This window comes from Eucyclogobius newberryi, unplaced genomic scaffold, assembly GCF_026437365.1.
Source record: "Eucyclogobius newberryi isolate DKJ021-1_F unplaced genomic scaffold, fEucNew1.0.hap1 SCAF_12, whole genome shotgun sequence".
Lineage (NCBI taxonomy): Eukaryota > Metazoa > Chordata > Actinopteri > Gobiiformes > Gobiidae > Eucyclogobius > Eucyclogobius newberryi.
The window spans coordinates 7,717,259-7,743,716 of record NW_027315746.1 but is presented as its reverse complement, the minus strand read 5'-3'; the positions used below and the strand labels follow the sequence as shown (position 1 = coordinate 7,743,716).

The 26,458-nt window shown below is 44.2% G+C and overlaps 1 protein-coding gene across 7 annotated transcripts in view; it reads left to right on the top strand.

Annotated features, from left to right (window-relative positions):
- The window catches only part of LOC140356017 (protein 4.1-like), an 84,662-nt gene extending 59,579 nt beyond the window's left edge, over positions 1–25,083 (top strand). For 2 of the 7 annotated variants that reach the window (XM_072440707.1, XM_072440701.1), the window contains exons 13-24: positions 2,671–2,724; positions 4,028–4,063; positions 7,444–7,629; positions 8,620–8,673; positions 9,835–10,623; positions 12,045–12,074; positions 12,414–12,488; positions 14,543–14,623; positions 16,081–16,179; positions 17,035–17,115; positions 18,209–18,324; positions 24,993–25,079. In XM_072440707.1, the coding sequence (XP_072296808.1) occupies positions 2,671–2,724; positions 4,028–4,063; positions 7,444–7,629; positions 8,620–8,673; positions 9,835–10,623; positions 12,045–12,074; positions 12,414–12,488; positions 14,543–14,623; positions 16,081–16,179; positions 17,035–17,115; positions 18,209–18,319 (1,596 nt within the window). In that variant the 3' untranslated portion in view covers positions 18,320–18,324; positions 24,993–25,079. Of the gene's footprint in view, positions 1–417; positions 982–2,670; positions 2,725–4,027; positions 4,064–6,333; positions 6,403–7,443; positions 7,630–8,619; positions 8,674–9,834; positions 10,624–12,044; positions 12,075–12,413; positions 12,489–14,542; positions 14,624–16,080; positions 16,180–17,034; positions 17,116–18,208; positions 18,325–24,992 lie in introns of all 7 variants that reach the window. The other 5 variants (XM_072440708.1, XM_072440705.1, XM_072440702.1 and 2 more) reach the window with 5 other exon arrangements.
- The last annotated feature ends 1,375 nt before the right edge of the window (positions 25,084–26,458 follow it).

Below are 26,458 nucleotides of genomic sequence, written 5' to 3'. Positions count from 1 at the left end.
CTTTTAATGTTCGAGACCATTTTAGTCCTAATCTAGACTTGTTTTGCTCCTGTTCTTGTCCTTATTTAATCCTGATCTAGTCCCAATTCTGTTCAGATTCACTGACATTGCGTTTTCCTGGCGTTTATGAACGTACAGCTCAGATATGTTCACGATAAAAGCTGCTATTATTATAATTTCATTCATATTTGAGTTTCTGTGTTTAATTTCACTCCTGACACAGCAGTTTCTTTGAGCTTAACCCGCTGCCACAGGAACTTCCACCTTTTGTGCGCTTTACTAATTTTACTTTTCTGTTTTGTCCCTCCTTTTCGAATCCCCCCCACACGCCACGCCCATAACCGCACCCATAACCACACCCATACGTCACTCCCTTTGCACTAGTCGTGCACCACCGCCGCCACCAACGCATTTCAGTGCTCCTCCCACCTGTACAACGAGCTCTCGCTTCCCTCGTCCCCGGTCGTCTCGCACAAACTCCGGCGCCGCCGACGAGAGGCGGCGAGGAGGCGGGCCTCGTCCGCCAGCCCGGCCAAAGGCGGCGCGAGTAGCGAGCGCCGGCGGGCCCGGGCGGAGCGCGAGGCGGCGCTGCTGGAGGAGCGGGCGCTTCTGCTGTCGGCGCGCAAGCAACGCCTGCAGCCGAGCGCCCGGGCGGGGTTCCTCTTCTCGGTCTCGCTGCACCTGCCCGACATGTCCGCCCTGCTGGACGAAGACGGCTACCTCACCTTCCCGGACCTGTCGGAGATGCGCTTCTTGCCCGAGTGCGCCCAGCACTTCATGCCCATCAAGTCCCCGTCGCTCATCCCGTGCTTCCTCTTCATCTTCTTCTTCCTGCTCTCCACCTCTTTCTCCGTGCCATACGCCCTCACTCTCTCCTTCCCGTTAGCGCTGTGCCTTTGCTACCTGGAGCCCAAAGCCGCGACCCTGACCGCCTCCATAGCGCAGGGATACACTGACCATGACAGTTCAGAGGAAGAGGAGGTGTGTGTCTGTCTGTGAACCCCGTGCTGAACCCCATACTGACCCCCCAACGTTTGTCCCGTGTGTGTCGGAGGGCGGAGTAGAGTCCGCCGTGTCGGCCCGCCCACTTTCAGAACCTCATCTCTGTTCAACGCCATCGGCACGAACACATCCCCCGCTCGCACGTCTCTCCATTTCATGTCAGGTTTTTTGGAATGGCATTTGTAGAGCGAGGGTTGGCCACAAACCTGCAGCTTTCTTGTGTTTCAGGCTGATCTCATTACAAAACTAGAGGCTTCTTTTGCAGATTGACATGTCCACATTACAATAAGCAGCCGAGACTTGAAAAAAAATTATAAAAAGATATTGAGAAATACATTGCGTAGATACTAGGACTGTCAAAAGTGTTGAAATAGATGTTTAAACAATATATCTGTGCTGGGGCAGAACAGATTTGACTTTGATTGCATGAAATCGTGTATAAGTAAAGTACAGTTATCTAACATTTTTACTTCTTCTAATGATGACCTAGTTTGACTCATAGTTTTAATTGTGCTAAGTTGCAATTTGTGAATTTTAAAAGATACAAGTCTCAAATGACAGGAAGTAGAAGTGAAACTGAATCCCTCTGTGATGTCATCAACGTGCGACGTGCTGTTGAAAACACACAGACACTTTTATGACAGTTTAAACTATAATTCGACAAGATAAAGATGTTCTATGGGATTATTGTGTGTCAAATCATAACTGTTGTCTAATTGATGTGGCTTTTGGCTCTTATTTACAGTCTGGTTGCTAGGTAACAGTTGCTGCTCGTGTCCAACCACGAAGTACAATCATAAACATTACAAAAATGATCAAACTGGGGACAAATATTTAGTAGAATCTGAAATATAATTGTGTTCATTACATTTTAGTGACACATGTGGTCTGACCTGTCATATAGACTTCACATACAGTACTTTAACGCTTGTACTTTCCTCCTCTGAGCGTTGCCAGGCACATCGCTTGAGGCTTGTGAATCGCTACCAAAAATAAAACCCCACAGAAGCTTTGTGCCTAACCCATCTCAGCACCGCCATCGCATCGTAAACGTGCCACTTCTGCCGCTTCACGAGTGCACGAAGCATTTCCTTCTTCACAACTCTCGGCCTCTCTGCGTCGCCACTAAATCATTCAAAAAATTCAAACGTCTCGCCGCGTTCCGGTGCGAGTAAGTGCAATGTTTAATTTACGATCCGTGCGACGCGGAGAGGCCGTCGAGTCCACGCCATCGAGTCCACGCCATTGAGGCCACGGCATCGAAACCACGCCATCGTCACGTGCATGAAGAGAAGGGAGAGGGCCTGAAAGTCTGGTGCCAAAAATACAACCCAGAACTTACAATATTTATGCCAACAACCGTGTACTTGGCCTTAGACTCGTTTTTGTGGATTGGCGCGGCGTAATCACTGCTAATCCTGCTAATCTCCCCCCCCCCCCCAAAAAAACGAACTTCCTCTGAGTCCGTTGCGCTTTCGCTTACTTTTCATTCGCCTCCCCTTTTTCTTCTGCCGGTTGTGTCCGTCTAACTGTGTGTGAACGCGTGCTATTTCATTCCCATCCTCTCCATTTGTGGTGAATAAATGATGAGTCATGTGTTTTTCGGTCATGTAAAGTTGGGTTTCTCTTGTTTCCGTGCTCTCGTGTGGATTTGCGTTCGCTCTGAAGACTGACAGCGAACAGACCGACTTTGCGTTTGACGGAGACATGACCCCCACCGAGGTTTGTACGCCGGAGGAATGAGACGCATGGAGCCCGGTCATACGTCGTCCAGTTTCCTTTCATTCCCATTTTAGTAGATTCCAAGGACCCTGTGGTCACGTAGATGCATCTCAAAAGCCGTGATTGCATGTCCCAGAGACTCTTGTCCGTTACAAGTGCATCGTGTGTGTTCAGACTTCTGGTTTGGTCCTGATTGGAAGCCTCGTGCGGCCCAAACCACCTCGTCAATGTCTGATCTCGTCTGATCTGTGAAGCTACAGTCGGGCTTGGTCGGTACTTGGGTTGGGAACACTTGACCCCGGGGCCTGACCAGCCACTCCTACAGGGTCTGGGCTCCTCTCGAAATATCCCTGCATCAGTCGGGACAAAATATAGAACCTTTATAAATATTCTACAGAAACACAAGAGTTCATATGAGTTTCTCAATCCTCATCTTTGTTTAGACACAAACTGACAAACGGTTGTATCTGCTTGTCAGTCCAACCAATATGAAAGCAGGGAGACAGACATGGTTCCAGACCGAAACATTGTCTTTGTGAAATTATGTTTGTGGTCTTGGCTGGTCAGTCTGTCCCAGGGCAGCTGTGGCTACAGAAGAACCTCATCACCACTGAATATGGAATGAATTAAATATGCACACAGGTAACACTAAGGCCTAAGCCTACTACCAAGACTAGTAGTAGCCCTGGTTTATTCCTGGTTTAGCCCTGGTTTAGCACTGGTTTATTCCTGGTTTAGCCCTGGTTTAGTCCTGGTTTATTCCTGGTTTGGCCCTGGTTTAGTCCTGGTTTATTCCTGATTTAGTCCTGATTTAGTCCTAATTTAGCCCTGGTTTAGTCCTGATTTAGCCCTGGTTTAGCGCTGGTTTAATCCTGGTTTATTCCTGGTTTACCCCAGGTTTATTCCTGGTTTAGTCCTGGGTTAGCCCTGGGTTAGCCCTGGTTTAAATCCAACGATGTGAGGTGTGTGCCACTTGGAAGTTCACGATCGAAGTATCTTTTGACTTCAAAGTGGTGAATTTGTGCATTTCTGGTTATAAACCCTCAATGACTGGTTTGTAATCGACCTTTTGTTTATAAGATGTTTAACTGTCGCTGAGTATTAGTCCTTGGTATATCTCTGTGTAAAACCTGTCCTGGTGTTGTATTTTCATAGAAGAGATGAATGTTTTTGTACTGTCACAGTTTCCCTCTTGCACGCTGCATGTTTACCTCTGTCTCTGTTCTTTCCCTCTCTCTCCGCTCACTCCTCTCACGTCGCACTGTTGTCCCCGTCTAACCCCGTCTCCTCTTTAACGCTTCAGTCGGAGCTGGACGAGGACTCTGAGATGCGCACACAGGTACACGCTAAACTCTCACGTCCTACAGCGGCTCAACTGGACCGGACCAGATGATCTCCTCACTTTATACAGCAGTTTATCAGAATAATCAGTCTATCAGTGCCAACAATAGTATCGAGACTAGTTTATTCCACTGACACCATCATTTTAAAGCAGAATAATCCAAGTAAACTCTTTTTTTTTTAAGAACTGTATTATAAAAAAACATGAGCTGCAATAAATAGATGGCAAAATAAAACTTAAAAGTGATTAATTGAACACTGTACAGAGTGTTTTAAGTGAATTTTTCAACTTTCTACAGCTCAAATTTTATCATGCCGCAATAAAATAAGGGAAAAGTTACCCTCAAAAGCAAAATATTGAGGCTTCAAGAAAAAATGTTCAGTTTCTATTGAAGTAAACATAACAATTATCACAATATAGCAGCGTTTCTTCATCGATGCAGCCATAGACACGTCCAAAATATCGCTTTTTAATCTCAAATGTTCACGTTCAAAGGTGCAACATTTAACCTTTTGAACGTACTTAAAAACAAAGCTAACATGGAGTCTTCTGGTCCCGGTCCCGGTGTTTGAGAACCGCTGCTGTGTCACACTGGTCTGGGCATCGCAGCCTCCGATGCAAAGAGCTTCTCCAGACATCACTGGCTTTTCTGCAAACTCATGCTGGCTTTGCTTCTGCTGCTCTCATCACAACAAACGCTCTGCCAAACACTCACTCATTTAGATGAATACACTTTGCGCTGCCGCTGCCTCTTCATCAAAGCGACTGTCTCACTCTTTATGCGGTACGACGTGGAACTGTTGCTTTATTTATCTGTCGTTCACGTCGCAACTGCTGTGACAATTGACGTTCTCTGTCGTGGTGGTACTCGGGTGTTGGAGGTCGAACAAACGTCATGAGGAAAAGGTTTACGTCCCACTCTCGCTCGTCCATGTCATGTCTCGTTTCGTCCGGGAGGGGTCCGGGAGGGGTTAGGGAGGGGTCCGCGAGGGGTCCGGGAGGGGTCCAGGGTAGAAAGGACTTTGCGGCAATGGGTTTGGGCAACGTTTTCGCCATCGAGATGTTCCGACCGCCGTCCAGGAGTCGTTTTCATGAAGATAAATGGTCTGAAGAGCCAGACTTTACACTGTCCCGGCCCCAAAGAGAGGACTCGTAATCTGATATTGGCTCTGAGCTCGTTTATCTGGGCAATAACGTCGACATGTGGATAATATTGTGATCGTAATTTGAATATTGAGTTTGTTTATAGTAAAAAAGAACACAAAGAACGCAACAAAACTGAGTCGATTGAAAAGCAGGAAGGAAAAATGAATGTTAGAGTAAAAACAAAGTGAATATTTCTGCACTTTTGTGATTAATTGGACAAGAGGTTTCACATTTGTCTGAAAATTAAACCTCAACTGCTTCGGTAAAGTTATAACATTAAACTTAAGCTGATCTCGTTTCATTGCGAGACTAGTTCCAGGGAGTTCTTAAAAACTTCTTTGAACAGATGCAGTGGGTAAAGATGCAACTTACCGTCCGTTTACAATAGACTCCTTAGACCTGGATGAAAACCACAACACGTCACATGCACAAGTGGGCTAAATGTCTGACCAAAACATGAACTTGGCTAAATGTCTTCTTGGATGACGCCAGAACATCTTATGTCATCTAGCTCCTCAGACCGGTGTCATCAGATTGAAAATAACTTTGGATGAGAGTCCAAATGTCTCGATTTCAAAAACATTGTCCAGATGACCCACTCCACATGCCAGTAATAACATGTTTATATGTTCTTATCAGATGGAGATCAGTGTTATTCACGTTGTGTTTGTTTGGCTGAGATTCCTTCAATATGTCAGGAATGTGTATAAAATATCTACTTTATTTGTACCACAATAGATTTGAAAATGCCTCAATAAGACCAGTTTACATCCTCCTCTCTTTGTATCTTTTATTTCATTTTTATTTATTATTCTTTATTTTAATTCTGTGTTATTCACGTCAACATAAATTATCATCACATTCGAAAAGGAGCAGAGAGAAGAAGAAAAATCGTATAAATATCTGCCATTTTCTTCAAGTTTCATACAACAAAAACACACACTCTGGTTCTGAACACATTTTATTTAGACAACTAGTTTTATATTTTACATTTACAACATGCCACACGTCAATAGTTGAGTAGTTTTTTCCACTTTTTCTCATTATTTAATCCATATGATTGTTTGTCGTTGCTTTAAACTGTCTCTTAAAGGTACAGTGTCTCTTTTCTCTCTCTGCAGTATAGTTTCATAAGGCGCGTGAAAGGGGAGAATGTTTTCATCAGGCACAGTAACCTGATGCTGTGGGAGGTCAGTGAGAGCGCGCGTGAACAAGCATGAAACGTTCTGTCTTTGGAAACTCGAGCGGGGAAACCTAACGAGCGCTAACCCTCCGACGAACCTGCCGGAGTTTGCGTCACGCTTGTGTGGAGTTATTTAACCGCTTTGCTTTGCTGTGACGGCGCGTAAGCTTGTGTAGTACTCGAAAGGACCCGCACGACCTGTTTTTACCGTAAGACAATGTTGACGAGCGCCTTTAACTCGTCCGTGGACTAAAACTGAATCTGTGCATGAAGCACAGATAATAGATCACGATTCCTCTAGTATGTGACACGCTTTATGCAATTAAACCAAAAGTAAAGATAATACTATTGTAATTTTACACTTATAATATATACCGTATTTTTTGGACATAAGTTGCACTGGAATATAAGTCGCACCAGTCCAAAAATGCATAATAGAGAAGAAAAAAACATATATAAGTTGCACTGGAGTATGAAATGCAGTTGCAAGTGTGAAAATAACAAATAATATCACATATAAGACGCTCCGGAGAATAAGTATATAAGTATAAATATAAGTATAAGTCGCACTCCGGCCAAAACTATGAAAAACGACTTATAGTCCGGAAAATATGTATGCAAGGTAAGATTGAACTGAAACAACTTATTTTTGTGATCACGATGACTCTTCCAGTTCATACGATTGCATTGCGACCTGGAATAATCGCGATTGGCCGATCCATCTTGACATCCCCTAAGCGTAATGTGATGAATTGTTTGGTTTTGGCTTGTCTGCTTGTGTTGTGCTGCAGAACGCTCGCTCTTGTTTTGAATCATTTGCCGAAGCCGCTTGTTCTTTAGGAAAAGGTCTGCGTCAAAGTCGGGACGCGGCATCGACAAACCGCGTCCGTTTGCGACCCCCAAAGGCTTCGCAGACCTTTTCGTAAACACGCCCGTTTTTCGTTGCTTCCCGATCCATCTGCATCGGCGTTGGGAGTGAAAAAGCATGGCTCCCTGCCACGCCGCCCTCTCGGCTTTTAAAAAACCCCTCTGCCCGGGTCGCTTTTAGGACAGCTCCACGCCCGCCGAGGTGGCCAAACACCACACCAACATCAGCGAGTTGAAGAGGTCCTTCCTGGAGACGGGGTCCGACTCTCCGGGGCCGAACGAGTGGGACAGGCGGCTCCCGTACTCGCCGACGCACTCCCCCAAACCGGACGACGACCCCATGATCGAACCGCTGGACCCGCAGGACGTAAGGGGCGCGGTGCATGGTGCCGCGGCGAGGCCAACGTTTAGCGCTGCTGTCGTGTTTTAATTGTGGCGAATATTTAGTGCGACGTCCGGGTGAGAACGTGTGTTTGTGTCGAGTCGAACCAATGCTCGCTGGTTTGACACTTCCTGTTCTAATGTGTCGGGTCAGAGTTTGGGTTTGAGCATTAATTACTCTTCAGGCACAAATAGTCTTTATCCAGTCCACTTTCTTTATACAGCATGTTTCTTAAACAAAAACTGTGCTGCAAAAACGATTAAAGGTTAAAAAAAGGAGACATGGAGGCGTCTAGAAAGAGAATACTTACAAATAAAGTGCATTATTGATAAATTACATGTAATAGTTTATTGGTTTTTGACATATTTTGTTGAAATGATGCCGCTGGCTTTGTGATAAAACAGTATTTTCGTATGCGTTTTACAGTCTGTATAGTCCCCATGACAATTTGTTATTTTTTTATAGTTCTCTAGTCACAATCTGTTGATTAATCGTTCCAGCCTTATGGAAAATGCAATACAAATATATAATCATGCTTTATTTAACTCCTCTAGTTCTCATTCAAATTATTACTTTAAGACAAAAAAGCTATTTCAGAATACTAATTACTTTTGTAACGCCCAATTCCTGCGGTTAATGAATTACTTTGGGCTCGTTTGTGTTGTGCGGCTTATTTACTTTGGTTTGTTGCAAAGTGTGTTGTGTATAATTCTAATTTAGATAGCTTTTTACAGATATAATCTTTCTTTTTTTACATATAATAGGGACCCGCATGCGTTACATTGTACTTACAGTATGTGGTGCCAGCTATACAATATTTAACATGCTCGTGTCTGATTTTAAAAACACATTGGTATTTTTGATTACATTTTCGTAACGCCTGACTGGTTTGTAATATCGACGTTTTCGTCAGCTCCCGGCGACACTTTGAATGTGCTCCTTCATTTATCAGCATTGCATTTGTTTCTTTTCCAGACTAAAGATGAGCAGCCTGCAGAGGAGCCACAGGACGAACCCAAAGCCACAGAGGTACTACAATCCATACTATAGAGTACTTTGAATCGTTTAGCTTCATGTTTGTTCACGTAAACTAGTCCACACCAGTAAACCACGTGTGAAGAATACTTTGAAAACCGAATACCATGTTTACTGTTACGTGGTCCAATCAGAGTACTGTAATCCGAATACTTTCACATCCAGTTGCATCAAAGCGTTATGTTACTGTGCACGCCTTTTGGACACGCATTATTAACGTTGTTCTCATCAAAAACACACCTGGAGTAGCATTTAGCTTCATTCACAGGTTTGATTAATCCTGGTTTAAAAAAGTCCTCTCACCTCTGATCGTCAAAAACACTTCGTTCTGAATCTCCTCTATAACTGACGTTTTCTCAGTCTGTGATGTGGACATCTTGTGAATATTCTTATTTATTTATTTTAAACATAAGATATCAAAGTAAATAAACTCAAGAACATGTTTAAAGGACAATAGCAATACAAATAATACGTAATAGTTGTCCTTTAAAGTCTAAATTGTGTTGTATTCCTCAAATTTTGGGCAAGTTACTGAAGACCATCAAATAAAATGATAACTATAGCAGAAAACTGTTACTCAAAATATGTATTCAAAGGTATGAGTCTGTATTGTGTTTCCTACTTCCTACTCTAAACGGGTTTGTCCAGTTGACACAATGCATATTTTGGTCCGTGTGTTTAGTCACTTCCCCGACAGCCAGTAGAAGCAAAACAAAAGAACAGAAATAACGCATAAAAAGAAAGGCACAGACTCCAATTGTACCATAAATAGCTGGCCAATCGGATCTCGCCTTCTTCCGTCTTTAATGGTGGGATTGTCGAGTGCGACGTCATCACAGCAAAACGTCTGATCACCACAAACGGCAGAAATAAACACTTTTTTATCGTCTTTATAGTCTCGAAGTCCCACTGAGATTAAGAATTCAGTTTTACTTTAGGCCTCTGTACGTTACGGTAAAAATAGTGCAGTTATGACGTCATCGCTCGACAGTCCCACGTGTTTTTCAGGCTTGCGTTTTGTCGATGTCTCGTGTGTCTCTGTGTCTCTGCTTTCTGTCTTTCTCCTTCCTGTCTGTCTTTCTCCTTCCTGTCTTCTGCTTGCTGTCTCTCTCTTTCACCCTTTCCACGAGTCTCTCAAAACCCAGTGTCTTTTAGGCGGCAGGGTTTCTGGTCAAATACGCGGTGACGGACGCTTCGCACACGTCCTCCGGCCCGCACGGCATCAGCCTGTCCACCACGATGGACGACGACGTGTTCGCGGACGGGACGCTGCGAGAGGCGGCGGAGGAGGCGAAGACCCCGGACTCGCTGGCCTCGGAGCGGTCTCTGGCCAGGCTCAGTCCGGGTTCGGTCCGGCACGAAGTCTCCAAGGCCATCAGCGACAAACGGGGGCGGCTCATTATACTCCGGGAGGCTGAGGGGAGGGGCGACGCCGAGGGGAGGGGCGACGCCGAGGAGACGAGCGCCCTGAACGAGAAGAATCAAACGGGGAACGCCATTGTCGGGGAAAAGTTGGGAAAAGAAGTCAAACAAAACGGCAGCGTCAAAATTCAAAGCCCCAAACTGGAGATCAAAAGCGTCTTGAACGACATCAGAGGCGTCGAATCTCCGAAAAAGGCGATGGCGTTCTGGATCACCGAAGAGGTCGAGGCAGAAGAGAAGTCTGAGCATCCCGTTCCCGTAGCGACGGAGGAGGCCGCTGCCGTCGCGACCGCCGAGGTGGTGGCGGTGGCGGCCGCCGTTGCTGTGGCGAGTGAGGGGGATGTCGCTGTGACAACCGGAGCGGATGTTGTTGTTGCCCGGACGACAGACGGCGAGGTGAAGGAAGACGAAAGCGGTCGCGGAGAGACGACGCAACAGCAGGAATCGAAGGCCTCTGCTCGCGAGGTTCTGGACGAGGAGGCGACGAGCGTGGTGCAAATCGCTACGACGACCTTAGCCGTGGTATTGTAGAAAAAAGAAATGTGGCCCCTCCGTCACATCGCTACAGCCTCCCATTGCCGCCCTCTTGCAACAGCAAAGCCCAAACCAGCCTAACGACATGCATGTCTAATTTAGCAAGGGATGTAACAATATACAGATCTCACATCATGGCAACGTGTTCCTTTGTTTACCGGTATTTGTCTCTAAAAGTGCGACTGTCATTAGTGTGCACAGGATCGCAGTCCCCAACCTTTTTCCTCAAGATATTTTTTTTTTCAGGGACCGGTTGAAGGGGGAGGAGCCTCTAACAGCAGTGCAAAATGTGTACAAACACTTCTATACTTTTAAAATAACTTATTAGATCAATTGGCTCTACATTTTCATGATTAAAACACACATAATATTGGGACTTATATAATACATTTGCCTCTGGGGCCCGGTAGCAGACGGCCCGCAGCCCGGTTTTGGGTGCCGGCCCGGTGGTTGGGGACCCCCTGCGGTTGGGGACCCCTGGTGGTTGGGGACCCCCTGCGGTTGAGGACCCCCTGCGGTTGGGGACCCCCTGCGGTTTGGGACCCCTGGTGGTTGGGGACCCCCTGCGGTTGGGGACCCCCGGTGTACTGTGCCGGTTCTATTTTGCGGCGCTGAAAGAACGGAACGGTTTTATGCGCCACGAGAATCGTTCGGTTCTTTCCGCCAGAGCCGTAGCCAGAGCGTCCACACGGAGAAGCGTGAGCCGTTTATTGTTACATCCCTGCACATTACAAGAGCTCTTCACGCCGACGTTCACCGCAGCCGATGTTTGTACGGCGACCGAACTCGGCGTTCCTCGGTTCAGCTCCAGCTCGTCTTTCCTCACCAGCTGGACGGAAACGACACTGTTTGTTTTGCTTCGCTTCAACATCGCTTTGCTCTTCCAGCACTTTGATCGAGTCACACAAAATAACAGCTTTTTCCCCCTCCTCCTCCTCATTTTCAAGAAAAATCCCCGCTGCCTCCGTAACAACCAGGCAATATTGTATGGCTCTACCGACTAATGAGAAAACTGTTGGACTATATTGCTAAAAACATCTTTATTATGATCTTTCTGTACCAAATAACACAGTGGTATTCCATACAATCTGTACAGTACTGGAAGGAGAAGCAAGTGACTTAAGAAATTCTGGATAAAAGTGAAGTAAGAGTGTCATTTTGAGTCACTAAATGTACTAAAAATTTACCAAATTATACTTCTCTGACGGCACAAACATCGAGTTGGTTCAATTCTTTTTTTTTAACCTTTACGTCACACGAACCGAAGTAGTTTGTAGTTAGATTTTCACTCTTGTACGTCTTGCTTCTCCGTCCTTTCGCCCTGCTCTTCTCCTCGTCCTCTTATGCAGTGTAAATGTTTATTGCGTATGTTCTAATTGTGCTTCTTCTGTTTCCTCCTGTCGCTTCAGTCCACTCTGGGAATAGTTTCTGCTTCAAAGGTGACATTCCTCCTCTTTTATACGTGTTTTCGTGTCACGAGTTTGCTTTGTCGGTTCAATAAATCGATTTACGCAATCGACCGCACAATGACACGCGTTTTTTTATTACTCGGGCAGGAAATCCTCCAGAATGTGTACAATTGGTATAATTTTCTATGAAAAATAAATCTCTGGAGCTTCACTTTGGTCAAATTCTCATTCATGTAACGACCTGTCAATTAATCGATTTAAATATATTTTTAAAAAGTAATAACAAGTTAATGAGACAAGACACAAAACAGAAAACGTAAATAGTGCAGTTGTTTATCCCATCTAACTTCTACCTTCCTCCTTTTGCAGACATCGCCAGTTGTAGAAGACGAGATCGCCGTAGCAACAGAGTCGAAACCAGAAGTCGAGTCCACAAGTCCAACGGTGAATATCCAAGCTCCAAATACAGAAACTACACACGACGAAATGAACGTGGCCGAGGTCGTAGTCGAGGCCGAGGTTATAGTCGAGGCCGAGGTTATAGTCGAGGATTACGACACGAGCGCATCGCCTCCGCCGACTTGTCCCGTACAAAATCACGCTAGCATTTCCCAAGACGACTGTAGCCTTCCGAGCGCGGCGCCATCTACAGAGCACTTAGAAAACCAGCCAGATACGAGCGAGAATGAGCTTCGAGGGACTTCCATCGCGGCGAAGGAGACTTTGGTCGACGACAATTGGGAAGAAGAGGTTTTGACGAACGAAAACGATGGGTTTAGATTCACCATTAGTCCAGCGAGGGTTACGGAGATTGGCAATAAAGCGGCTAGGAAGTCGGATGAACGTGAAAATAGAAGTAATAGTTTCGAAAGACGGGTGAAATTTTCCAATGCAGTCACGTTCTTTACCGCTGTGGAGGTCCACGCGGACGGTCGCGATGCAGAAACGACGGACGACGCTGAACGAGAAAACCCAGACGCCCCAAAAACCGTGCCCTACGAAAAGGAAAAGTATCACAAATTACAGCCGGAGAGCCTGGAGGACGAGAACGAGACGCTGGAAGAGGATTTAGGAGCGTGTAACTCGGAAACCGACGGCGAAACGGAAGACGGAGTGGACCGAGTTGACGATCCGCGACTGGACCGAGTTGACGATCCGCAAACGGAGCGACCGGACGACCTTCAAACCCCGGGCGAGGTAACGTTTCTGGGTCCGAGCGTCGTCGCCTCCCTCGCCGCAACTTCACCTCCGCTTTTTCCCTTCACGACGACACGTTCTCCACTAATAATCGATGGGAAAACGATTGCACGGACACCTCCTGATTTGACCGTCGTTGGGCGCAGTTCTTGGGCCCGTTCTTGATCAAAACCTTGTGATTTGTCCTTCACTGGAAAAGGGTGTGGCTCTAAACGCATGACTGCATGTTTTGTCCAGAGATCCAGGAATGACTTTGTGGACTTTGTGGCGATGGTTTGTGTCCGTGTGTAATTTGATATTCTGTGACGTGGCGATATTTTAAGGACGCGCATCGATCCCGGAGCACACTACGGGCAAGAAGGACCAAGATTACACGCCTCTACGATGTACTTTAGTCTGACAGTATTTTACGCCGCGGTCGGCGCCCAGTTCACACGACACATCGCTCTTAATCCAGTTTGAAGTGCTTAAAAAGTTCAAACTTGAGAAAAAGGCAATATATATTGTATATAGAGATATCAAAATATGAGTTCTGAGCCATATTGCCCCGCCCAAACTGCTATATGTATCAAACACTAAACAAGAAATACACAAAATGTCTAAATATATTCAACCTTGTTGTATTTACAAAAGTAAGTCTGTCACAATAATAACTAAACCTTTACTAATGAAAATATTTGGGGTTTAATATTTATACGTTTTCTTTGCTCTTTGGGAACTTTTTCTTAGTTGTTTTCCTGTTGTTCAATAATATTTGAGCTGCAGAGAGTTAAATAAGTCACTTTTATGGCTCAAACGTGTTTTACGTACCATTTGTTTATTACAGCTCACGTTTTTTGTGAAAATGCACTGAATAAAAGTATTATCCTTCTTTAGTTAGTAAGTGGTGTCAATATTATCGTGATATTTTCTGTAGTAATCTTCAAAATGTCTTATCGTGACAGGTCGAAGAGAACGTTATTTAAACCTGCTCTTTTCCTCCGTGTAACACACTTTAAAACTACAGGAAATATTTATGTCATCCGAAAAACAGCAAAATTACATCCGTAACGATAAAGACGATTCGTTTTTGTAGCATTTTGACCAGCTCACGCTCCGTTTCCATGGCAGCCTGAAGTGGACAAACTTAATTTTGCCGCATTTATTACATGAGGGATTTGGGAATTCATGAACCAAAGGAACTCTGAGCAGGCCATAAATGTCACCGCCGCAGACGCTCGAGTACACCGGGCGCCATGGCAACGTTACCTTTTCAAACGTCGTTCAAATGTGACGAAAGCGCCTTCTTTTTGTCGCCGCAGACTGTGGAAAACGACGCGAGCGCCAAAGAGACTCCTGTGGTCCACACGGAGACGAAAACCATCACCTACGAAGCAGCCGAGGTGAGACTGGGGAACACTTATACACTTTTACACATTTACACTTGTACACATTTACACATTTACACTTTTACACATTCACACTTGTACACATTCACACTTTTACACATTCACATATTTACACTTTTACACATTCACATATTTACACTTTTACACATTCACATATTTACACTTGTACACTTGTACACATTCACATTTACACTTTTACACTTGTACACATTCACATTACACTTTTACACTTGTACACATTCACATTACACTTTTACACTTGTACACATTCACATTACACTTTTACACTTGTACACATTCACATATTTACACTTTTACACTTGTACACATTCACATATTTACACTTTTACACTTGTACACATTCACATTACACTTTTACACTTGTACACATTCACATTACACTTTTACACTTGTACACATTCACATTACACTTTTACACTTGTACACATTCACATATTTACACTTTTACACTTGTACACATTCACATATTTACACTTTTACACTTGTACACATTCACATTACACTTTTACACTTGTACACATTCACATTACACTTTTACACTTGTACACATTCACATATTTACACTTTTACACTTGTACACATTCACATTACACTTTTACACTTGTACACATTCACATTACACTTTTACACTTGTACACATTCACATTACACTTTTACACTTGTACACATTCACATATTTACACTTTTACACTTGTACACATTCACATTACACTTTTACACGTTCACATATTTACACTTGTACACATTCACATTACACTTTTACACGTTCACATATTTACACTTTTACACATTTACACTTTTACATCGGCGCGCAAACGTTTATTCATGCGCATTGTCCCCGTTCAAATGAATAACAGAAAACAATGGAGTGGAATCTCTTCTTTCCCAGCGACTCTTTCTGAATCATTTCTCTACTTTTTCTAGTGAATTTTATGTGTATATTTTAGTTTGCATTTGTGGAAAACTCGTTGAAAAATCTGTAGAAAATGGACAGGAAGTGACATCACACCAGGGACACTCGGTCTAGTCAAAATGGATGCATAATGTACGCAAAGAAACAACTTTTTTGCCCCTCTAAACATTAATTCAACAAAATAAAGTCGCTCTCATATATTTTTAATCGTCAAATAAAATGTTTGCTGGGTAATTCCCTAGTGTGATGTCATCAATTAGAAACAGGAAGTTAGATTGACTTTTGAAACCTACGGATGGACAAAAGCTGAGAAAGATGTCACGTGTTGCCTGGTAAAATGTCAATAATAAATAGATTAAATAGACAACACAACAAATACACATTTTCAATAAGATGTTAAATGGAGTAAAGTGACTAAAATACAAGTCAAGTTGAGTAAAAACGTTTCACGGCGCCGATCAAACGAAGACGCAGTGATTTCAAGATGGCGTCCGGCCCTTTTGTTTGTCCGTTTCAGGCGGAGACGAACGGCGACGCGGACCCCGGGGTGTTGCTAAGCGCCCAGACCATCACCTCGGAAACCACGAGCACCACCACGACCACTCACATCACAAAGGTCAGGGGTCAAAGCTCGCCTCGGCCTCGCGCACACATTCACACCGTTTTGCACGCTCGGTTTCTGTTGCGTTTGCTCCAAATCTGTGAAAAACGTTTGAAGTTGTTCGTAAACGTGAAAAGCCGAGCAGAGAAAATGAACTACTAACGACTTGATTTTGGGTCAACTTTTAATCATGTTGGTCCTTTCGTTTGTCTCCCGTTCTGAAAGGAACGTTTGCAAAGGAAAGGTTCAAATATTGCATTTTAACTTTCAGGACGCTACAAAGAGTCAACTCCAGGCTAACGCCAGCTCAAAAGTATGTCACTTTGATTGTCACGGCAACGCTCGCTTTGAATCCACTTTAAACTCTTATTGAAATTGACTTAAAACTGTCTTGAAATTGTCTTTAAAATATCTTAAAAATTGACTTTAAACTTCTTAAAATTGACTTTAAACTCGTCTTGAAATTGACTTCAAACTTCTTAAAATTGACTTTAAACAGTCTTGAAATTGTCTTGAAATCAACTTTACATTTCTTGAAATTGGCTTTAAACTCATCTTGAAAGCTAGATTTTCAGTTTTGAAATATGTTTTTGAAGCGTGCTTTCATTCACTTTTACGTTTAAATGTTTTTTGTAGTTTGTTGCAGTTCCAGCGTTTCTATGGCTGCAACAGTTTCATCAGAATATCAAAAAACAATAAAATATTTCAAATTTCCATCAATAATACACTTTATATGTAACTACTCTCTACCCAGAAGCCTTCAGTTTGCGTATTTGACCTGTATTTTGGTTTATTTGACTCAAAATAACGGTTAATTGCAGACTTAATAAACAGGTTTTGTCATAAACGTGTTTTGTTTTTGCTTTTCAGACGGTGAAAGGCGGCGTTTCGGAGACGAGAATCGAGAAGAGAATCGTGATCACGGGAGACGCCGACATCGACCACGACGAGGTGACGAATCGTGCATAAAACTTTACGCTTTACGCTCGTTTTAAACTCTCCAAACGCTAACGACGCCTTTACCAAACGCTGCGGTCATATTTGAGATAGAATAGATTAAATTAACATCTGACGCAGCGAGGCCAAAATATATGTACATGTCATTTTAATACTCGTCTGTAATACCAGTGGTGGAAGAGGGAAAAGTACAAATACACGTGCAAAAATGTGTACAAATCCTCTTAAGTTTAAGTATGGAAGTACCACTTTAAATGTGTACTTTGAGAGTAAGAAATACAAGTATTTCACACACATTTTGAGAACCGTAAAGCGTGAAATGTTGAGATGAGATTTTGATCAAGAATTGTCCTGATTTTTGGTCGCAATTTGAATCATTTTCCTACTTTTTCTAGTGAATTGTACATGTATATTTTAGTTTGCTCAAAGTACTTGAACCTAAAACCTTAAAGTGACGTATGACAGGTTTTTACGACTTTCTAAATTTGACTTTATTTAGTGTATTTATACCTGTTGTGCATAGAAATTATAGTTTTACACCGATAAAGTAGATTTTTGTGGAGAAAACGTTGAAAAATCTGTAGAAAATGGACAGGGAGTGACATCACACCAGGGACACTCAAGTAACAACTTTTTTGACCCTGTAAACATTAATTTAACAAAATAAAGTCTCTCCCATGTATTTTTAATTGTCAAATAAAATAAGCCAGTGTTTGCTGGGTAATTTCCTAGTGTGATGTCATCAATTACAAACAGGAAGTGAGATTATAAACCTAAAAAATGTGCTTTTCTGGAGTAAATAAATGTTTTACTATGTTTACTATGTATTTAACTTAACTGTAACAAAAATGCAGTTGAGTAGAAAGTGCACACGCCTGCTCTCAAATGTCGTTAGGGAAAAGTGTAAAAAATACTGTAAAAATCCCACAAAATGTACTATAACGTTTGTACTTGTTCACTTTCCACCACTGTGTAATACGAGCTTTCCCTGTTTCCATATTGATTTTGAATCCAACATCCCTCCCGCCCTCTTTCCCCATTGTGTGTCTCCCCCTGGTGGTCCCCGCTGGCACTGCACCCACATTAGGCCCTGGCCCAGGCCATAAAGGAGGCAAAAGAGCAGCACCCAGACATGTCAGTGACCAAAGTAGTGGTTCATAAAGAGACAGAGATCACGCCAGAGGACGGAGAGGACTGAGCCAGGTGAGTCCAGTCCCAGTCCTGGTCTATCCGAGGTCCTCACTGTGGCCCCGCGCTTTGGCCCCCGCGCTCTGGCCCCTCGCTCTCTAGCCCCTTCCTCTCTGGCCTCGCTCTCTGGCCTCGCTCTCTGGCCCCCTCTCTCTTGTCCCTCTCTCTTGTCCCTCTCTCTTGTCCCTCTCTCTTGTCCCTCTCTCTGTCCCTCTCTCTCTAGCCCTCACTCTCTCTGGCCCTCTCTCTCTGGCCCTCACTCTCTGGCCCTCTCTCTCTGGCCCTCTCTCTCTGGCCCTCTCTCTCTGGCCCTCTCTCTCTGGCCCTCTCTCTCTTGTCCCTCTCTCTTGTCCCTCTCTCTCTGGCCCTCTCTCTCTTGTCCCTCTCTCTTGTCCCTCTCTCTGGCCCCCTCTCTCTTGTCCCTCTCTCTTATCCCTCTCTCTGGCCCCTCTCTCTTGTCCCTCTCTCTTGTCCCTCTCTCGGGCCCTCTCTCTCTTGTCCCTCTCTCTGGCCCCTCTCTCTTGTCCCTCTCTCTTGTCCCTCTCTCTGGCCCTCTCTCTCTGGCCCTCACTCTCTGGCCCTCTCTCTTGTCCCTCTCTCTTTCTGGCCCTCTCTCTCTGGCCCTCTCTCTCTTGTCCCTCTTTCTTGTCCCTCTCTCTTGTCCCTCTCTCTGGCCCTCTCTCTCTGGCCCTCACTCTCTGGCCCTCTCTCTTGTCCCTCTCTCTTTCTGGCCCTCTCTCTCTGGCCCTCTCTCTCTTGTCCCTCTTTCTTGTCCCTCTCTCTTGTCCCTCTCTCTTGTCCCTCTCTCTTGTCCCTCTCTCTTGTCCCTCTCTCTGTCCCTCTCTCTCTAGCCCTCACTCTCTCTGGCCCTCTCTCTCTGGCCCTCACTCTCTGGCCCTCTCTCTCTGGCCCTCTCTCTCTGGCCCTCTCTCTCTGGCCCTCTCTCTCTTGTCCCTCTCTCTTGTCCCTCTCTCTCTGGCCCTCTCTCTCTTGTCCCTCTCTCTTGTCCCTCTCTCTGGCCCCCTCTCTCTTGTCCCTCTCTCTTATCCCTCTCTCTGGCCCCTCTCTCTTGTCCCTCTCTCTTGTCCCTCTCTCGGGCCCTCTCTCTCTTGTCCCTCTCTCTGGCCCCTCTCTCTTGTCCCTCTCTCTTGTCCCTCTCTCTGGCCCTCTCTCTCTGGCCCTCACTCTCTGGCCCTCTCTCTTGTCCCTCTCTCTTTCTGGCCCTCTCTCTCTTGTCCCTCTTTCTTGTCCCTCTCTCTTGTCCCTCTCTCTGGCCCTCTCTCTCTGGCCCTCACTCTCTGGCCCTCTCTCTTGTCCCTCTCTCTTTCTGGCCCTCTCTCTCTGGCCCTCTCTCTCTTGTCCCTCTTTCTTGTCCCTCTCTCTTGTCCCTCTCTCTTGTTCCTCTCTCTGTCTCTGGCCCCCTCTCTCTTGGCCCTCACTCTCTGGCCCCCTCTCTCTTGTCCCTCTCTCTTGTCCCTCTCTCTGGCCCCCTCTCTCTGGCCCCCTCTCTCTGGCCCCTCTCTCTGGCCCTCTCTCTCTGGCCCTCTCTCTCTGGCCCTCACTCTCTGGCCCTCTCTCTCTGGCCCCCTCTCTCTTGTCCCTCTCTCTTGTCCCTCTCTCTGGCCCTCTCTCTCTGGCCCTCTCTCTCTTGTCCCTCTCTCTTGTCCCTCTCTCTGGCCCTCTCTCTCTGGCCCTCTCTCTTGTCCCTCTCTCTGGCCCTCACTCTCTGGCCCTCACTCTCTGGTCCTCACTCTCTGGCCCCTCGTGCTTCAGGCGCCACATGAACATGGATGACATTATAAAGACATAATATTATGTTGAATTCAAAAGCTGAAAAACAGGATCAGTTTTCATCACATTCAAATGTTTTGTCATTATAATGTTCAAAATGACAGATGGAGGCAAAATTATAGTGACATTCAGCTCTAAATATTAAGGATTTTAAGTCTTTATAACAAAAATGAGCAACAATTTAGAATTTTCAGTGTCGAAATGTCCGTTTGTTTACTTTTCTATTGCCTCAAAATTGTAGTTGAGCTTCATTTGTGGTAAAGTATTTAACATTTCTCTAGATAAAATGGAAAAACTGTTTAAACTGAGTTTCTGACCAGTGAAACTTTCTGTATTTTGCCTTCATAAAAACATCATCAGTCTCTTGTTTGTTGTTGCCGTGGATACAGATATATCTATATATATCTATCTATCGTCTATAAATGCTCCATGTGTCTGAACGCGAGCCGCTCCTGTTCTCTCGCCACCGCCGCCGCTTTCCCATCAGCCACTGCTCCTGCACCGCGCTACGCTAACGCGGCAGAACTGCTAACGCCGCGGCAGAACCGCTAACCGTTCTTTGCCCGTTTTACCGCGGGTAAACTGTAGCTCGAGGGACGTTTCATGACGTTAAAGTGCAATTTACGACAACGGCAAATATATAAAAAGGTGCCACTTTAGGATAACTGTATGATCACTTACAAAGTACACGACCCGGACGTGAAAAGTCATGGTAAATGGCGTATTTGTCGGTAAGTTTCACTCAAAGTAATAAAGATAAATTAATATAATATAATATTAATTAATTTGGCCAAAACAATTATAATAATAATTTTGATCAATGTCAATTTTCGATCAATTTTATTTTTTCTTTGCGGTTACTAAATAATATCTTAGTTAAACAAACAAACCCAGACTTTAGTGAAATGTGCACATCTTAATAAAGCATGAACAAAGAGTGTGTTTTAGGCTTAGTTTATACTTATTTAAGGAGTTATTAAGCCTGAATCATATGTAGTTGTTCATTATGAGTTAAGCCTTTGTTCAATCTTTATTCACGTCTTAAAGTGTCATAAATATAAAATGTCACTAATGAAAATGACAAAATGAAGAGGATTAGTCGACTAAAAGTGGTCGTGTTTGATCCGAACTACATCTGACCAAAAGTACACAAGACGAGTGATGATTGGATGTAAAAAAAAGCTCTAATGTACAGTAAATAAATAAATGAGGGCGATATGAAAAATTGAAAAATCTATTCAATGTTATTTATTATTTGCGATAACTAAATAAAATGGTTTAATAATAAGGCTACCCCAAATAAATTGTCTGTTTGCTGTAACCCGAGTCAACATTTTTCATCTGGGTCGGTTGGTAGGCAAATTCTTATTTTTTTCACTTTGAAGGCAAAAAAAAAGATCCAAATTTTGTCATTTTTTGAGTCGGAGTGACCACCAGGGGTCAGGCTTCAACAGTCAATGACGGAAAACGTCTCTATCAACCCGATCGGGAGACTAAATCTCATGATTTTAAGATATTTCAATCAACCTTTTGTACGCGCTATCCTTTATTTTGGTAGCTAAGGCGAGCGGGGGGAACATGTGGGGGACACGGGCGGTTTTCGACATATTCGACACGGTGGTTCAGGACAGACCGGTCGGTGAGTTGGCGAAATAATTGAAAAATAAAAGATTTTGACGTTTTTTCAGTCGGCTAGTTTCATAGCGGGTCGGTCGGGTTACGGCAAACAGACATATTATTTTGCTCAGCCTAATAAAAAAGTTTTTCCTCAGAATTCTGCTCCAAACCACATTCAAAATAAGTTTATAATTGACAAATAGACATGACTGAATCTCTGTCTTGATTTAAACTTTAAAAAATAAAGTAAAACCCCAGCCCTGAATTAAAAGTTTGTATTATTTAAATTAATTTCCAAATATTAATCTAACTCGGTCCAGGTCTTGTACTTTCTGCTGTTGTCCTTTTAAACCCTTATAATCCCAATAAAATAATGACAAATCATGAATACTTTAAAATTATATACATAATAAAGACCATTTTATTACAAAAACAGCACCAAATGTTCAGGATTTCTTCTATAAGACACTTTCCTGTTCAAAATTCTCGATGTAAAACCGTTCATTCACCACATTTCCACCTTTATTTAGTCGATAATGTTCTTATTGTTTGACGAGACGTTTAAATACAAGACGCGTCGACTGAAACGTCCAATATTTGTGTTTAAAGTGAATGAAGCGTTTCTCGTGGCTCAGCCTGAGGTCACTGCGTCCACACGGCTTAAGTCCTCTGGAATACTCTCTGTTACCTAGCAACCAGACTGTAAACAAGAGCTAAAATCCTCATAAATGACACAACAGTTATGATTTGACCAACAATAATCCCAGAAAGCACGTTTATTTTGTTTAAACTGTCTGTTAAGTGTAAACTGTCTCTGTGTTTTCAACGGCACGTCGCACGTTGATGACATCACAGAGGATTCTGTTTCAGCTCTACTTCCTGTCATTATAAACTCGTATTCAAAATGTCTTCACAAATTGTGACTTAACGGAAGTAAAACTGTGATAAATATTTACCACAGGTTCTAAAACACCAAACTAAGTCATAATTATAAAAATGGTAGAATCACATGGACTTTAATACGAGCGACGACGGAAACGTGATCAACTCAAATGAGGACGAGATTCAGTTTGGCGATACTTTGACGTGGGCGATATTGACATCTCTGTGACATCATCTGTGTCCATAAATGTCTCAGTCGAGGCTCAACAGAAATATCGCTTCACGACAAGTTTTGGGAGATTACGCCGGCGGTTTCTGTCGTTCTTTTGCGTCGTTTCAAGTCGTTTTCCCAAAACTCTCTCTCCCTCTCTCTCTTCTCTCCCCCTCTCTCTCTCTCTCTCTCTCTCTCTCTCTCTCTCTCTCCCCCTCTCTGTCTCTCTCCCTCTCTCTCTCTCCCTCTCTCTCTTTTCCTCTGGAGTTTGTGGCTGAGTTCAGTTTAAATGTCAGACACACATTCACCTGTCAGTAAACGGGACTCTATAGACGCTTGTTCTAGAGCGTCTAAGCTGCCCGCCTGTGCCCATTTGTTCCCATGTGTGTGCCTGCATTTGCCCCTGTGTTGTGTGCCCGCATGTGCCCGCATGTGCCCCGTGTGGGAATGCCCGGCTTTGCCTCTGTTCCACCACAAACTAACCCTTTCCTAAAATTTTGATGCCAGTTTTCCTCCGCTCTCGATGCACGAGGGAGAATGTCACGTTCTCTGCTCTGGTCTTTTCAACCAAAGTGACATTATTCCACGTTGCATCTCTGGGGTGGAGGGCATCTCTGGGGTGGAGGGCATCTCTGGGGTGGAGGGCATCTCTGGTGTGGAGGGCATCTCTGGTGTGGAGGGCATCTCTGGGGTGGAGGGTGGAGGGCATCTCTGGGGTGGAGGGCATCTCTGGGGTGGAGGGCATCTCTGGGGTGGAGGGCATCTCTGGGGTGGAGGGCATCTCTGGGGTGGAGGGCATCTCTGGGGTGGAGGGCATCTCTGGGGTGGAAGGTGGAGGGCATCTCTGGGGTGGAGGGTGGAGGGCATCTCTGGGGTGGAGGGTGGAGGGCATCTCTGGGGTGGAAGGTGGAGGGCATCTCTGGGGTGGAGGGAATCTCTGGGGTGGTGTCATGGAATGAGACATACACCAATGCTATTCTTTAACACACAGAGAACACAATTCAACTTAGAATATGATACAACACAGAAATATCAGACGTTTGTATGCGTGATCCTGCTGCGTCTCACACCGTTTTTTCCCATGCTGGTTGGTTTTATTAGATATTCTGGAATAGGCGTGTCACATTTCTCATTGGTCAGCTTCACATCAAGGCACTTGTCTTTTACGACAGCTGGTATTTTTCCTAGAGATCAAGCCTTGGGTAAACATTACCCAAACTCCCCTGGGCTGTTACACCCCCTCCCTAGGGTAAACATCCTTTGGCCCATCTTTACGACACCTTCACAAACAACTGCAGTCACACATGCTGTTTTTCTCTTAGACTAATGATGCAGATAATATACTATTATGCAGCTAAAATACATCACAGAAATATAATCATATATTCACATTTTATCACAGGTGGAGGGCATCTCTGGGGTGGAGGGCATCTCTGGGGTGAAGGGTGGAGGGCAGGGGTGGAGGGTGGAGGGCATCTCTCTCTCTGGATTCCTTCAGACTTGACATTATCATGATTTGCTTTACGTTTTCTGTGCGAGTTTGAGTTCGATTAATGCTGCAGTTTTGTGATGAACACGTAACGAGTGAATTACCACGATGTAAATATGCAACAATAACCCAAATATGACGTTTGTTTGTTGGAGGATTACTTGATATTACATTTATTTTCTTGACAGAACTGATCAAAATGAGTTATGTAGTTGTTGTTTTTTTATCATTAAATTAACAACAAAACAGCTCAAATATTATGAGATTTGTGCTTTTTGCATCAATTTATCTGCTGTTTTTTTATATTTTAGAGGCGATAACTTGTGCTCTAATACATTCTACACTGCTGTCAGAATCTGTGCTCATTCTAATCAATTCATAGAAGTTATTGCAAATTAATTGGAGAAGTTTGAGCACTTTTTGCAGCCAAATTAGTCAAATTTCTGTGTTTAAAAACAGATTAAAATGCAGGTTTAAACGGATCCAGCCATTCGCTTCTGTCCCGTCCATCCAACTAAAAAAGAGGTTCTTTGCGACTGGACAATAACTCAAGATGTTTTTTCACCTCGATATTCAAGACGTCTTTCGTGCTTTGTCCGGCTCAAAGTCAAATCCGTCAGAACCATTAATAAATCAGTAAATAATGATAGTCATAAAAACGTGGCTGAATCTTGTGTCTTTCTGTTTTTCCAGGAGTGATCGCGGCAGCGCCTTTTCCGTCCGACTTCTCCACCTCAAAAACCTCCAAAGCAAGCCCCAATTGTGCACCGCCGGGGCCCCCGGGGGCCGGCGCCGCGCCAACGGCAGCCCGCGCCCGTTGCCACCATCGCCCGCCAAAACCCGACCGACTGTTCACAGCCTTTTGCATGATGAGGACGAGAAAACGCCGCAAAGAAAACCTTAAAGAACTGTACGATTTTGAAGAGAGAGCGGTCCTGACCCGAGGTCCTCGCTCCTGGTCCCCGCGAGCGAGGGCCACGAGGTCCTCGCTCGCGGGGACCAGGAGCGCCCATGGCCCTCGCTCGTGGCCCTCGCCCGCACCCCCACCCCCCCCAGCGCGCGCGGCGAGCTGGACCGCCTCTTTGTCGCTTCCACTGCCTTAATACGATGATGCAATTTTATCAGAATAATGTTAATTGTAGCTGCAGTTTTTATTTAAAGAAAGAGCCGTCACTCCAGTTTGAAGGTGCTGAGGGCGGGGCTTTTCTCCCGCTCGTCGCCGCGGATGACGCCGCTTCAACCGGAACGTTCCGCGCGGTGGCATTGAGCCCGCTCTCTCTCCGTGACGGCTCGGATCTGTGGAGAGGGGCTGTTTTTTTGTGGAGAGAGTGGGATTGTTTTGCAGTAAAAACACTTGGACTTCATTTGCAAAAACGAAAAAAAGGGAAGTTTAAAAAGTACCGTATTTTCCCGCACCAGCCAAAAAATACATAATAGAGAAGAAAAAAACATATATAAGTCGCACTGGAGTATAAGTCACATTTTTTTGGTTAATTTATTTGATAAAATCCAAGACCAAGAACAGACATTTAATCTGTAAATGCAGTTTAAAATAATAACAGATGAGAGAACATGGTGAATAGGTGTACGTATGCTAACGCTAACACCTTCAGCTACATGACTTATGCTAACGCTAACACCTTCAGCTACATGACGTATGCTAACGCTAACACCTTCAGCTACATGAGGGACAGACAGAACTGTGGTAAGTGTCTGGTATGTTAACGTAACATATGAACAGTTATTCAGATAACTATAGCATAAAGAACATGCTAACAAGTTTACCAAAGCATCAGTTTTACCCCAAATCACTAAATCCATTGAATTCTTCTTCCTCTGTGTCACTTCTAAACAACTCCACAAACTCTAGAGGAAGAGGAAGTGCAGATTCTTCTTCTGCGTCGCTTAGAGCCTAGAGCGCCCTCTTGTGGTTGTCAGTGTGAAAATAACGAATAATATCGCATATAAGTCGCTCTGGAGTATAAGTCGCACCCCGGCCAAAACTATGAAACTCTTTGTAAATTAATGTTTTCAAAATCGAAACATGTTTTAAAGATTTACAAACTCCATTTCGATACTAAAGGATCGGCAAAATGAGAATAAAATGCAGGGTTTTTTTAGACAATAGATTAGAATTTTAAACTAAAAATAACAGCTTC